The sequence below is a fragment of the Euprymna scolopes genome, chromosome 36 (genome assembly GCF_053919585.1).
Source record: "Euprymna scolopes isolate OS-2025 chromosome 36, ASM5391958v1, whole genome shotgun sequence".
Taxonomy (NCBI): Eukaryota; Metazoa; Mollusca; class Cephalopoda; order Sepiida; family Sepiolidae; genus Euprymna; species Euprymna scolopes.
The window spans coordinates 55,938,307-55,953,666 of record NC_136517.1 but is presented as its reverse complement, the minus strand read 5'-3'; the positions used below and the strand labels follow the sequence as shown (position 1 = coordinate 55,953,666).

Genomic DNA, 15,360 nt, shown 5'->3' with positions numbered 1-15,360 from the left:
CACTACAAATTGAACTTTTAAAGTGAAAAATTATTATTGCCCGAAGAGATCTTTAGTTATTTATAACTATTGACTGAAACCTTGTCATGACTAGTGCAATAATTTAAATTTTTTTATACAAATAAATAAAAACAGTATATCTAACTATTTATTATTGAGCACTTTTACATAAAACACCTCCACTCAATGTCAAAGACAATGGATACTCACTGTAAGGGTGGGTGGTCATGGAATTTTTGTGACAAGAGTTGTGCAATATTCAACCACACCTCTCGTCAGCGTTGTTAAATACCAAGCTAGTGGAGGTTCAGGATGACTGAAACAATGCTGAGATAAGCGGAGAGCACATACAGAGCCTGCTATTCCCAATTTTCTTTCAGATTATTAAAGTATCACTCATATTTTTCTGCAATATTTTAGTCAAGAGAAAAGAGTCATCTTCCATCATGATAATGCTTGTCCTCACACAACACTACTGATCAAATATGTCCTTGGAGAATTCTGTTGATAAATCTTGCCTCATCCTGTCTATTCTTTTGACCTAGCTTCCTCAGATTACAAAACCATTTAGATGGCTTTAGGTTATCACAAGGAGATTGAACATGTGATGGATTCATATTTCACATCAAAACTGAATGAATTTTACAAATGAGGCATTTATAAGCTCGTTGACAGATGGAATCAAGTCATAGAGAGCAAAGGTCGTTATTATTTTTATTAGGATTATTTTTAAAAACACAATTTTTCATTTTTGGAGCAAAATTTTAAATCAACAAAAACCTTTGCATCAACCTGATATACAAACATCATATACACACTTTTAAACCAGACAAAGCAATAAACAGGAAAACAATGAGACAGAGCGGGGGGATGAAAAAAAAAAAAAAAAAAAATGAATTGTTCATAATTAGGTCAAACATCCAGTGAGGAAAGATGAAGGGGAGATCAAAGGATTCAGTTGAAGATCTTATTCAACATACCAGGTTTCTTTTCATTAATCACTTCCTCCTCCTGTAGACTGAATTCATTAAAAAATCGTTTCTTGCTATCTGTCTGCGTCTATAAAAAGAAAATACTGTTATTTGAAGACAATGAGAAAAATGGTGGCTGAAAAGAAATGTATTAAAAATGGAAGCCATTTTAGTCTTTGTTAGAAGTTAGACCAGTTGTCCTCAGCATATCTGACAGTTATCTTGTTGAATTTTTCATGTTGGACCTAAATAGCAATATATCTGACAAAGTGATATTTGATTCTAACTATCCCATTAATTATGTCATTTAAAGAGTGATTTTCAATCAATTTGAATGGAACTTACACTACAATGCTCCAAGCATTAGCCATCTGTATGGTCAGTTGTTCAGGATATCTTCAGTAATAAGAGAAGAACGTGATATGCCGGACATTGCTACAGAAGATAATGTCGTAAGTGGTATGGTACTATGGGATCTTAAACACGAAACTGCTAAAGTAGGATGACCTGTCAGGACATACACAAAATTATTGACAGAAGACACTGGTTTACAACTTACAGATCTGTGACGTGACCGTCCTTGGGAGCGATTGGGCTCCCCACTGGGGGAGACTGAGATTCCCAAAACACTGGAGAATGCCAGGCAGGTATGATTGTTTTATTTGTTAAGTATTGTTGTATGCCCAGGCAACAGCAACCAAACTTTGCTGTAAAAAAGATTTGAGTTATAAATTTTATTGTTTTGGTGAAAACGACAATTTGATGTCACCTTGAGAGACATAACAAAACAATTTCGTTTCCGATGCCAACGAGTGATGACTCAGGGTTGTTTGGCCTTGAGTGCAGTTGCTAGATCAGAGAAGTCACGGGATTAACCTTTCGATCATGAGAAATGAACCTACAATTGCAGGCGCAAACTGAGGAAGATGGGGCTTACCCTGAGGTGACGTAATTAGTTGCGATTGGTCCAGGAAGTGGCCTCGACCCACCCCGTCACCTCACTACATAAACGAGTCCCCATGCTGAAAACTGGCAGATCGAGCTGAGATTTTGAGAGAATCAGATACCATCGAAGGGTCGTCGCCCCCTCCTCTCTTCCCTGCATCCTTCCACCGCAATCTCGAGAGAGGAGAATCAATCCATTGTTACTTTTTGGCTTAGTGGAGTCTGGTAAAATACGGACAATTGTATATAAGTATATATTGTGTACATCTATCTTGAATTAACCAGTAGAATAAATAACCGAGTGTCTTCCTTTTGTGTGCATGGGATTGATTCACTTCCAGCGTGACAGATCGATAAAACAGCGGCATATTAACCCGAAGGTGAAATCGACTCCGACCAAATTGATCAACGGGTTCTACTATGCTGAGATACTTTACGAAGGATCCCCCGCGAAGGACGAGCATGGGTCACATTTGGGTGACCTGCGATGGGGATAGCTTTCATGTGGAGCCGGTTAACCAGCATTAGATCACGGGTAAGAAATTGAAGATAGAGACGAGTGGAAGGAAAGAGTCAATTTGGTCCAGGCAATCCGCCCAATACAATGATTTTTTTTTTTTTTTTCATGGAGGTCACCGCTTATCAAGGCCCAGAAGCCACTCAGGGATAAGGGTTATTGTGTGTACAGTAATCAATGGGATAGTATCGTAGTAATCGTTAGTATTAGAGATTTGATAATGTGTCTTACTTAAGGGGGCGATTTGTCAGGAATTTGTTTATGTTGGACTTGAAGACATCCAAGTTGTAGTCAGGTGGGAAACAGGCAAACGGAAGAGAGTTCCACAGTCGTGCACTTCTAAGAAAGAAGCTTTGCTCATGGAATCTACTCTTTGATTTAGGCACAGATAAAGAGTGGGGAAAATTAATGACAGTGGTTTCAACTAGACGGGTGTTTATCGTGAAAGATTGACGAGGGGAGACCAGAGATTGGAGCTCAGATGAGCACTTGCCATAAAAATAACGATAAAACAAAGACAGGCTCGCAATGTCTCTTCTGTGGGAGAGAGGTTGTAGGGAAGAGAAAAGGGCATCCCCCACTAAGCCACGAAGTCTATTTTGTACTCTGTCAAAGCAGGATAGGCTGTTTTTAGCAGCTCCTGCCCAGATGTGGCAGCAGTACTCCATCCTTGGACGTACTTGGCTTTTATACAGATAGAGAATTGCATCAGTAGTGAGATATCTTTTGGAGCGGTAGAAGGATCCCACCATCTTCCCAGCGATCTTGGCAACAGACTTGATGTAAGTGTTCATGTGATATGTGACCTGACATTTCCTTCAATAACACGCAGAGTGAGAAATACACTGATAACTTTTGCTTGTTACAAATACAATAAAAATAAAAAAGCCGTTCAACATATGCCAACATGTAAAATAGATGTTAAACCAAATGTGGAGGTGATCTGTTCACTTTCTGAAACCAGTTTCAAAGAATGAAAAAACAAAACAAAACAAGATATATCTTTAAGATGCGTCCATTCAAAACTGACTGTGTCAAACTAAACTGAAACCTGACAGACCGACTGATAAAAAAAAAATGTTTTAAATTAACAACAATAATAATCAGAGAAAGAGATATAAAACTTACTTCGCCGCTGCCTAAAAGCTTGATGAAATTTGATACAAGACGTTTGGCTGTTTCGCGGAATGGTACGATAATCAATACTTTGGGTCTCGTTAAACCTTGATCAAGAAATTCTTCCGTACCGCCTTTATCTTCAATGGCTTTTAACTTAATGTCATGGTTAAGGACACGAGTTCGACTCCTGAAACACAAAAAATTGTTTAGACAAGAATTAAATAGAAAACTTAAATCAAATATTAAGATTAACTAGTGGGACCTGTGGAAATTCCACATGAGACTCTTTCATATGTAATATATTGATGTTGGCATTCTGTAGATGTTCAGCGTAAAGGGAGATACACTGATATTATTGTAGCTCTTTTGTTAAAACTGCATGCGCTTCAATATGATATTTAAATTTATGCAGATTTTGTATATATTATATTAGAGTCAATTTTCTATCAATTCTTATATATTATAATGTGATTTAAAAAAAAACAAACTATATCATATTCATATAACTTGGGTGCATCAGCTTGAATCGAAATCGAAACCGAAACCAAAACTTATGAAGAAAAAAATTATATATATATATATATATATATATAGAGAGAGAGAGAGAGAGAGAGAGAGTTACTTCCGCTATAATCAAAACCAAAACTTATGAAGAATTCTTGGTAAAATTCTTTATTACAAGAAATGGAAGGTCATAATAATTTAATGACAGTCACTCTGAAGAAAAATAATGCAAGTGTGACATACAGAATAACACACACACTATCGTATTAATATGTAGATAGAGCAAAATTCAAAAATTGAAATATTGAATTTCAAGTAAAACCAATGGTTATCTACTTAATTGTCGTGTCACAGTAATGAACATATTCAAAAATTAGGAAAAATGATAAGGTAAAAAATTAATTATTAATGAAAATAGTTTTTAAAGAAAATTAGCAAAAGTTGAGTTTTGCTAAATTGACCTAAGATTTTGAAAGTTTTCAGAAAATAATTACCTCCCTTATTATGATTTGAACTCTCAGGTTTATTTATTTTTCTTTTAGCAAAACTCAATTTTCGCTAATTTTCTTTGAAAATTATTTTCATTAAAAATTAATTTTGTAAGTTATTGTTTTTTGTAAGTTTTGAATATGTTCATTATTGTTACATGACAATTAAGTAGATATGATTAGTTTTACTTGAAATTCAACATTTCGATTTTCACTCTCATAATGAAGAAGCACCAAATTTTTTTAATTAAATTACAAATTTGTTTATTTAATTTTCCAGACTATGATGATGATAGCTGTTGCGTATCTATTATACTAAATGTAAGTTAATCAATGACTGTTTACCTCTGATTTTTCCTTTCCTATATACTTTAATAACACAAAATGTTAAGATATATCTTAGTACTGGGATTGAGTTATGTTTGGAAAAAAAAAAAAACAACTTTTCAATAGTTCTAATTAACTGTAATTTATGATTAACATGTAACCAATCTTCGTCTTAGCTATTTATATATTTCTCTCACTTTTAACTGATTCAATATTTCTTAATGTCTCTAATAGCATTTAGAGAAAAGTGATACTTTTATTTTTCATCATAATCTAATTGACATATGTGTCTGTGCACACCACAAACACAAAGTGATAATAAATTGCTTTACTTATATGTATAATAATAATAAAAAAAATAATCTATCTACGCTCCTATAAATTTGGGTTGATTTGTGTATTGATATTCATATTAAAAACCCTTTTTTCTATTTATTTAAAAAGAAAATACAACTTTGTTATATACAGGTCATGGAATTGCATTCATCTGCTAACGATCTAGCTAATTTGCATAATATTTTAAACAATAATTAATGCCTTATTAGTTTTTTCAGTTCTCTTAGGAGATGATCATCTTTAGTCAATCATTACGTGTAATTATATTCATGCAAATATTCCACATGATTTATACTTCTGTAACATTTGCATAAAAAGGTTATAGTAAACACAGACCTCTTTCTATATATATTTATGTATGTGCATATAGATTTGTTTCTTTTTAAACATGGAACACAGAGGTAGATCTGATATAAATGTACAGAAGCTATCCCAATCAGTCATAGAGTATCGATATTCTGTACGATAGAGAGGTATGTCTAAGGACTTATTACATTTTGTTTTTATATATATACAACCGAGTGGTCGGAAGATCCCAGTGGAGACAGAACGGGAGATAAACATAGCTCAGGTTAAGTTGTGAGTAAAGGAGAAATTGTGACAGAACCTCCCCTCATCATCTGTCTTGTTTGAGTGGGTTAACCAATCCACACTGTGAATATTGAAGTCTCCAGATGTGAATGTTAGCCGAAGGATGAGCAGACAGAATGTGGTCAATTTTCTCAGATATGCTCTTAAAGATAGTAACTTTGCTGTTGTGGGGGCAATAGAGGGCAAATATAAATGCAGTGGTATGAGCAATTGCAACCTGGAAGCACATATAGGGTAAATTAGGGTTTCTCTGGAGATGTCCCTACCACATAGAAAGCCATCTTTAATGTAGGCACATATTCCATGCCCATGCGATCTTGGGGGCCAGATTTGGAAGTTAAGTTAGAGTATCCCTTAATTACGAACTCTCTTAGGGAAATAGTCTGCCCAATGCCAGTTTCACTTAAAAATAAAAAGTCTGGTCTAATCTCCTGTAATTGGATTTCAACCTCTGGAAGATTGGAACGTAGACCCCTGATATTGGAAAAGACAACATGGTAGTGGGGGTTTATGTTGGAAGCTGGAGTTCTGGGTTTCATTGTATATTTTTTCTGGAGACTTTTCATGATAAAGTTTTTGGATTTGTGGAACAGATTGACAGACTAGGTTAGAGCAGGGCAGAGAGGGAAAGTAAGAGAAAAAAAGAAACGAAGAAATGTTTTTTTTGTAGCACATAAGGTAAAGCCGTAACAATTACCCACTAATATGGCATTGAGAAGCCCCACTAGAAGCTACTGCATGGTCCAGAATCCATTTACCAAATGGCAATACAGCAGCCCCAGTACTTTGAGCCTCCTGATAGAACAACCTCCTTAGTGGTTAATCCAAGGTTTGGGTCTCTGACTATCAGGTGGATAACGTCAACCCAGATAAAATGTTTACCTCCAACACCCTTATTAGTGATATGGCCACAAGGATAGAAAATGAAACAGAAAATTTCCGACATCTTAGGCTACTGTTCATGCAAAAATACTGCCGAATTAGAATGCAGCTTTTTCTTCTCGCTTTGTCAGAAAAATCACTCACTGTAAATGAGGACTGAGGGACAAATTAGGAGAAGCAAGAGTTACGGGAGCTGCTGATAATGCATCCATAATGCATTATCTACTCTCCATAATTTTTAGCCTTGCAGCAAACCCATCGTCATAGCTCAGGCATTAACGTCAAAAGAAAAAGTAAATCATAAGCTAAACATTTTGGTTTCGATTCTCGGTGGTGGCGCACAAATCCTTTTTTTTTTTTTTTTTTTTTAAAACTTTTTAAATCATTACTATATATTGGATCCAATATAATATAATAATAAATACGAAATCTGTATTAATCAAAATATGATATTTAAGTGTATTTTATGACCAGGCAATGCCGGGCAGTCTGCTAGTATATCTACAAAAGTGAAAATGTGTGTACGTGAGGACAACTCTCAACCTAAATACTCAACGAATCTTTGATCTACAGACTTGAAATTTGGCATATTTGGTATATTATTTTGTATGTTGTCTCACCAGTGGGGTTGAAATCCCGCAGTCAAAATATCGCTCCGTTACAATATCTTAAAATATTTAGTCATGTTGTTTAGTTTGGGTGTTTTATAGAGGAAAATTGTCGGGTGGGGAAAAGACATTAATGTTTGGTGCATTTTAGGTTAGACAGTCAATATCTTCAGACAGCCTAATCTGGTAACATCAGAGAAACACAATTTGACAACAGGGCAAAAAATTTCTTTATTATTTCATTCACTTGGATTTTTATTTTGTGAAAGACAACTTAAATTTTAATATTTAGCTTACCATATCAACAAGTGCCCCTTTTTTCTTTATGATGTAACTAATGTTATATGCACAGAGATATGCAATATTGCTCACATCGAATTTGTAAGATACATCAACATTTTTTTCATGTAAAAAATAAATCATTCATCACCAAAAATAATAATTTAACTTTAATTAGTAATGCTGAATGTATTATATTTAAAACTAGCCTGAGTGCCCGGCATCATTGCCCGGGTATTTGAAGGTGTGTATTGAGCAAAAAAAAAAAAAAAAAAGTCATAGTAGGCAGGCCGGCTTGAACCTATACCGCGAAGAAGGAAAAGAATATGAAAAAAAAAAAATGTGATGTCTTTGCTGTTGCATCCATCGCCAAACCAGAAGTGGCAAAGGTTTAAATTAAGGCTAGTCAAATGAAAAGAGGGGATGACTTTCGAAAATATTGGCAAAAAAGCGATCCCTTCCTGTAGAAAAATGCCCAGTTGAGGGTGAAGGAATTAATGTGTTTTGCCAATTTTTCGATATTTGTCCAAAGGGTCGAGCTTCAAAATGATACCGATCTCGTGAAAATCTGTCACCTCTGTCGAAAGTTTTTGTGAAATATACAGACAAACATACATACATACATACATACATTTAAACAGACAGGTGAGATTTATATCATAGATTTAAAAAGAAGGAAATTCATTATTTGGGGGTCAAATGGCCATTTATATCATTTACTGTCATGAAGACGCACGCACATCTTTTAATGTTATCATATAGGCTGTTTTCCAGTTACTAACCAATGGGAAGTAACTGTTTTTTTTCACAGAGTTATTTCCCTTATGCCAACTCAAGTTGTGTATGTGTATATTCAGAGAGGTATGGGCTGGGCAAAGTAGAAACAGGAGAGGGAATATAGGAGGAGGAAAGAGAGAGGGATATAAATTATGTTACATTTTAGCCCCAGTATATTAAATAGGAAAAAAAATTAAATTTAAAATCCTGGTTAATCCTTGGTGTTGTACAGTCATATTTTGCAGATTAATTCTTCAAGGTTTATTATGATTATTTATATATTTCTATGAAGCTACTATTCACCTATGCTTGGAGTATTGTTACTACATCAGGGCTGGTGAATTACCACTAATCTCTTTATCTAAAGACAGGATCCAAAAAAGACTCTCCAAGCCTAATAGGTCCTGCATTATCAATCAATTCCAACTCCTGCCCCATAACTGCAATGTTGTATCTCTGTGTTTGTTTTACAAGTATTTTAATGGAATGTGCTCGGATGAATTTTTGCTCCCGCTGGCGTAAATACCCGAGCTAACACAAGCAAAATTCCACCCCTTCACTGTAGAGAACGCTAAAGAAAGCCTTCTGCACATATTCTAATTATTTCTTCCTTCAAACTGCTGAACTGTGGAATTTCCTCAGTCTCCTGCTTCTGACTGTACTGACATGCGAAATTTTAAGTGTAATGTGAACAGACATAAGATGCACAACTTCTTACATAATGTCCCTGTAGATAAGGTCCCAAATACTAGTCCGTTACATCCAAGTGGCATTGTGCCTCGTTTGGAGGAAATAAGAATTAAAAAATATATTATTCAATAATTAAATAGATTGACAAGAAAGTTATTGCAGTTTTTAATTTTTAAATTCAGATGAACATATCTTGGCTCAAACAAAAATTTATTGATTGAAATAAGCACCATCAGAATTAACACACTTTTGCTAATGCAAAACAAGTGTATTTATATCAGTAATGTAAAAATCTTGCGTTCGGGTGGTGATGAAGTTGCTGATGGCGTTTTTGATATCGTTTAGGTTTTTCAGGCATTTCTCATGCAGAAAATTGTCAAGATGCTTAAAAAGTAGTAATCAGTAGATGAGAGGTCTGGAGAGTATGGTGGATGAGGCAGAGTTTCATAGCCCAATTCGTTCAACTTGGTTTAGCAACATATGATTGGGCATCGTTATGAAGCAAAATTGGGCATTTTCTGTTGACTAATGCTGACTGCTGAAGTTTCTGATGTATTTCATCCATTTGTTAACAGTACATAATGGTTTTGCCTGCATTAAAAAAACTAATGGATGAGATTGGTTGCAGACCACCAAACAATCAGCATGACATTCTTTTGGTGCAACTCTAGCTTCAGGAAGTACCATGGAGCTTTGTCAGCGTCTAATCACTGAGCATCGCTGGTTGTCATAAAGAACTCACTTTTCATCGCAAGTCACAACCCGATCAAGAAACAGGTCGTTCTTGTTGTATAAAAGAAGGGAAGATGACATTTCATAATGGCATTTCTTTTGATTTTTATTCAATTCGTGAGGCACCCATTCATCAAGATATTTTGTCTTTTTTTCAAGTGGTTGGAAATCATTGTATACGCAAGTTCCCGAACACTTGTATAGGGATTGGCTTCGACTAAGGCTTTTAATTGATGGTTGTCAACATCCAATGGCTGACCATTACGCTCATCATCTTCAAGACTCATCGCCGCCACAAAATTTCTTAAACCACCATTGTGCTGTGCATTCAGTAGTGGTTCCTAGGCCAAACGCTTCATTGATATCGGAAGCTGTTTCAACAGCTTTTCAGCCTAGCTTGTATTTAAATAAAGAAATTGTGCAAATTTTCTTTTTTTTATCTTATATTTAACATTCTGAAAAGACAATTGTTTTAAAACGATTGTAATTTACATGATTAGATAGAGTGAAAAACACTTTATAATGATATATAAAGTAAAAGTATTATAATGAAAACTAATTTGAAAATAAATCATTTGAAATCCAAATTAAAAATTCTGCAAAAACTTTCTTCTCAACCTGATAGTAATATGGTAAAAGTGAAAATTATGAAAAGAAAAGAAAAGTAAAATTAAAGATAAAAGTTAAATAAGTTAAATAACAAAATAGAGAATAATAAAGCCGAATATGACTTACTTGAGAACATGATTGATTGCATGTAAACAGTAGACCATTTCTACGTCTTCGGATTGATCAAGCGCTTTTTGGGGATAATAAAAGTCCTAAATAAAAATGGAAAAGAAAATAAGCGTTCAGAATTTTGCATTAAATTTTAGCTATTTAAAATTCAAACCAAGCACAAAAAATAACCCTCAAAAGTACTAATGTTTAATCTTTCTCCATCCAGTTTTAGTATTTATAGTGCTGTGATTGTCAATAACCAGATGGTATGGGCAACATCATATACCTACTATCCACACAGTTTGGTAAAGATCACATAATTTCTTACACATTTCTTGTGTTACAATTATACTTATATAGACTAGCGTGACCTGTGGAAATTCCACAGCGGCATCTTCCAAGATCTTTCAAGTGGTTGGAAATTGTCGTGTACATTACATCTAATTCAAAAGCAAGTTCTTCAACAGTTGTGTGTGGACTGGCTTCGACTAAGGCAGTTAATTGATTGTTGTCAGCATCCGATGGCCAACCACTACACTCATCATCTTCAAGATTCTTGTTTTAGTATTTATAGTGATGTGATTGTCACTAACCAGATGGGATAGGCAACATCATATGCTACTATCCATGCAGTTTGGTCCAGATCACATCACTTCTTATACATTTCTCAGTCTACCTTATGTAACATTAAACTTATATAGACAAGTGGGACCTGTGGAAATTCTACAGTGGCATCTTTCATATGTAATATATTACTGCTGGGTATTCTGTGGACATTCAGCGTGAATGGAAATCCTGTAGTATTATGGTATCCCTTTTGTTAAAACTGTAAAAATATTTATCTAAGTAATCTGGTTAATGTAGTGTCAGAATATATCTGGTTATTATGGTTGATCTCTAATATCCTTATAGGAGTCTGTGACATATTTCCATTGTATGGACGCTCGGCGTGAACGGAAATCCCACAATACTATTAAACCATCCTTAGATAAAACAGAAGAAGGCATATTTTAGTTTCATGTATGGCCCAAAAGCGACATGAATATCAACACAAAAAAAAAATTATAGGAGTATAGATTGATTTTATTTTTATGTTTGGAGTATCGTTAAAGAGGGGGGGAATAGGGGGGGAGGCATACAATGTAGTCGGATGTAACGAGACAAGTTATTGGTTTATGTGTTTCTCTCACATGCATACATAAAGCAACCTGTCTGAGCTTTTCTGTGAAACTTTTTATTAATTAACTTTAATTAACTTCAGCGTCCAAGTGATTTTGTCAACAAATGATCAAGAACCTAGGCTCCCAATGGGTATATAATGGTTTATACACTCAGCAATAAGTGGATCTAACATATGTACCTGATAAGAATTCAAGACTTGAAACAGCTGGTTCTGGAAAGGAGAAAAGGCACCTGAAAATTAAAAATATTAAAAGAAATATATATGTATAATTGAAATTGATTTTTAACAAAATATTGAGTACCTGTCCAGAATTCCTCCCCTATTTAAAAAAAAATAAAATAGAGAAAAATTTGTATGATGTACGTCCCCGTGATAAGTTGATAAAGTAGTTTTATTTTTATAAAGAAAATCAAATTTTATGAGTAACAAAAGAGCAGCAATTTCATAATCACAAAATAAACAAACAAAAAAAAAAGTACAAAGGGAAATAACTCAATAATTCAAACTTGCAATATTTATGTTGTTATGCCTACAAATTCTTTTTTTTTCTTTCTTTTTATTACATTTTCACCCCAAACAAGGCACATTACCACTTTGGTGTAAAGGGCTACTATCAGGGACATAAGCTACTGGGGTATTATGTAGGAAGTTGTGCAGTAAGATGTTGGTTCATGTTACACTTGAACTTCTGCATGTCAGTACAGTTGGGGAAGCAGGGAGCCGGAATGGAATTCCAAAGTCTAGCGGTTCTGGGGAAGAAACTACTGGAGTTGAAAGCTCTATTACATCTAGAGATCTCCACTGTGTAGGCGTGAGATTTAGCTGCTTGTCGAGTTTGTCGAGGGTATTTACGTCGTGGGGGTACAAGTGTTTGCAGTTAGTCAGAGCATTCACAATTAAAATACTTATAGAAGCAGAGGGACGCAACATTAAATCGCTTAAAAATGATTTTCTTTATAAAAATAAAACTACTTGATCAATCTACATGACTTTTTGGAATATGACGTCACATGGACATACATCATACAAATTTTTCTTTATTTTGTTTTTTTATATGGGGAAATTCTGAACAAGAACCCAAAATTGTAAGAGGAAATAATTTTTTTCTCCTTTTTCTAATCTTAGTTTTATTCAGCCCTAATGAGAATCATTGCCATTTAAGGTGTTACTATGATGAGGGCCAGATTTATAGGATGAGGACTTGGGCAGCAAGATATTTGTTCATATTACATTTAAACATCTGCATGTGTATATGGCTGAAGAAACAGGGAGGCAATCAGAGAAATAAAATGATTTGAGGAGAAAATTTTCCAGCATCTACAATGAAGGGTTAGGATCTTATTACTAGTTGAGTGGGTCAGAGGTACTTTTGTTGAGGGAATACAAGTACAGTATATTAATCAACATATATTCTGTGGAAGTAAAACAAGCACAGGGATGCAACACTGCAGTGATGTGACAGAGAACGAAGCTAAACAGACAATGCAGGACCTATTAAGTTAAAAACTTTTTTTTTGCACTCTGTCCAAGAGGGGGAGATTTGTGGTTAGAACACTTGCTCAGATATGGCAACAGTATTCCGTGCATGGGTGAATGGAGATCTTAGAGATATGATACAAGCAAGTGCGAGTAGTTTTCTCAGAGTATGTGACCTTGTGTGTATGTGCATTTGTTGAGGTGTGTGTGAATGTGTTGGCTGTACAATAATTCACAAATGTCAGTGCTTGTGTAGATTAGTGATGTTTTAAACCAATGCATTTTAGGTGAAAACATTATTACAAACTTACGTGTCATGTGGAAATTAGTATAAATTCCAAGAATTACGAAAAAATGATCCAGTACAAGATATGCTAGAAGTATTTTTTAACAAAAAATCATTCACAATTACATTCATGAAATTTTTATGTTTGAATATGGTAAACCCTTAATTTAAATCAAGGGAGATTAGTCAGTTTTTTTTATACAGAATTAGTCGCACAACTTCTCCACATTAAAACATACAATAAAACTCGATAATTCAACAAAATCTATTTTGACTTGTAATTATTTTTCCATTGGATCATTTTTCATAATTTTTGGAATTTATAATAATTTTGACATGACACATAAGTGCGTAATAATGTTTTTACCTGATACGTGTTGATTTAAAACATCACTAATCTGCACCAGCACCCAAATGTCGTGTGTGCTAGTGTCGAAAAACTTTCCAGCCTACAAAAAGGCACCAGCTGAATTGTGACATACATATGTGTTCTCGCTTGAAAGTAAAAGCAAGAAAGCTGTGTGTTTGGGTTTTTACATTACATGCAAAATTTGAAAGTGGATATCTCTTGAAATTTAATTGTTGTCTGGAAATTACTGATTTGAATTTTTTCAATCAGAAGTCAATATGCATTCACTGCGCTGCTGCTCTGAACAATGTCTACATTGTCAGACAATGATCATCATTCTTCGACTGTAGTTGAGATAATGGAGTTCACATGCTCTTACCAGATCTCGATCTAACATGACTGCTTCTAGGTCCCGCCTCTCAAGATTGGTATCCCTTGTAATAATGACATCTGGGTACGTAAGCATTCTACTTCTGGAGTGTGTAGTAGGGTTCCACAGAAATAAACGAAATCATTCCTTCCTTACTTCTGTGGAACCGAACAATGATGTTAATATACATAATAGCTGTTTTTAAGGTAATCGCTTCAGGCAAGGCACAAAGCTACTTGATGTTAAGAAACAAGCCAATTATATGGGTTATAGATTAAAACCCACAAAACAGTAATTCTTTCCCCTTTGTCAGAAATGCGAGAACTAAAGAAAAAATAAGGGAAGTGAGAATTACGGGGCCGTTGAAAGTTAACTGAAGATTCAGTTTCTGATTTTCTAATTTTATGATAAACTAGTGGGGATGCTCGGCATTGCTTTGGTGTTTGTCAGTGTAAAAGAAAAAAAAGTTTTGGTAGGGAGGTAGGCTAAAACCACAAGCCTTGAAGTGAATAGCCTGATAACTTGCTATGAGGGCAGAGAAGTGGTAACGGTTGAAATTAAATGTTTAAAAAAGCAGGTGATTAAATGAACGTCAACGTGTGGTTTTCTAGGTCAAACATCACGCCATAGAGAAATGAAATCGCAGTGTGAATTTTTTAACATAAAAGTCGCCTAAATAAAAGATACACATGACGTCCTTACGTAAATTGGAGATATTATAATCTAGGGACTATGGAAAAAGTTCTAAGAAACAATGGAAGTGAACATTTATTTAGTTTTAATTGGTTGATAGAAACTGCCGATTTGAACTTTTGTCCAATCAGAAGTCAAGACGTCTTAACATTCACTGCACTGCTGCTCCGAACAATGTCTACATTGTCGGACAATAATGTTAACCTACAGTATAATTTAATGGTCAATGGATTAAGGGCTCAGTTTGAAAATCCTAGATGATTAGCTTCGACAAAGAAAAACGTCTAAACCATCGATAATCAAAACACCGTCAAACAAGGGAGATTATCAATAAAACTTACATTTTTCCACATCAGCCGTCGTATTCGTCTTTGGTAGATGATTAATAAGCTTCTGTCTCACCTGCAAACAAAAAAATAACAAGAATTAAAGTTTTATGAATCATATTTTAACTTTCCAATTTTTATAGTTTGTATCGTAAATCCGGATCAGTTATCATTAACATTTCATAAGTGGC

At 34.6% G+C, this 15,360-nt stretch overlaps 1 protein-coding gene across 1 annotated transcript in view; it reads right to left on the bottom strand.

Moving 5' to 3' along the window:
• Positions 1–15,360, bottom strand: part of LOC145260504 (U3 small nucleolar RNA-associated protein 25 homolog) — a 62,601-nt gene that overhangs the window by 21,952 nt on the left and 25,289 nt on the right. The window contains exons 7-11 of the mRNA XM_080118620.1: positions 15,185–15,245; positions 11,847–11,899; positions 10,502–10,587; positions 3,562–3,739; positions 981–1,059 (exon numbers count right to left, since the gene is read on the bottom strand). Of these exons, the coding sequence (XP_079974746.1) occupies positions 981–1,059; positions 3,562–3,739; positions 10,502–10,587; positions 11,847–11,899; positions 15,185–15,245 (457 nt within the window). The remainder of the gene's footprint in view (positions 1–980; positions 1,060–3,561; positions 3,740–10,501; positions 10,588–11,846; positions 11,900–15,184; positions 15,246–15,360) is intronic.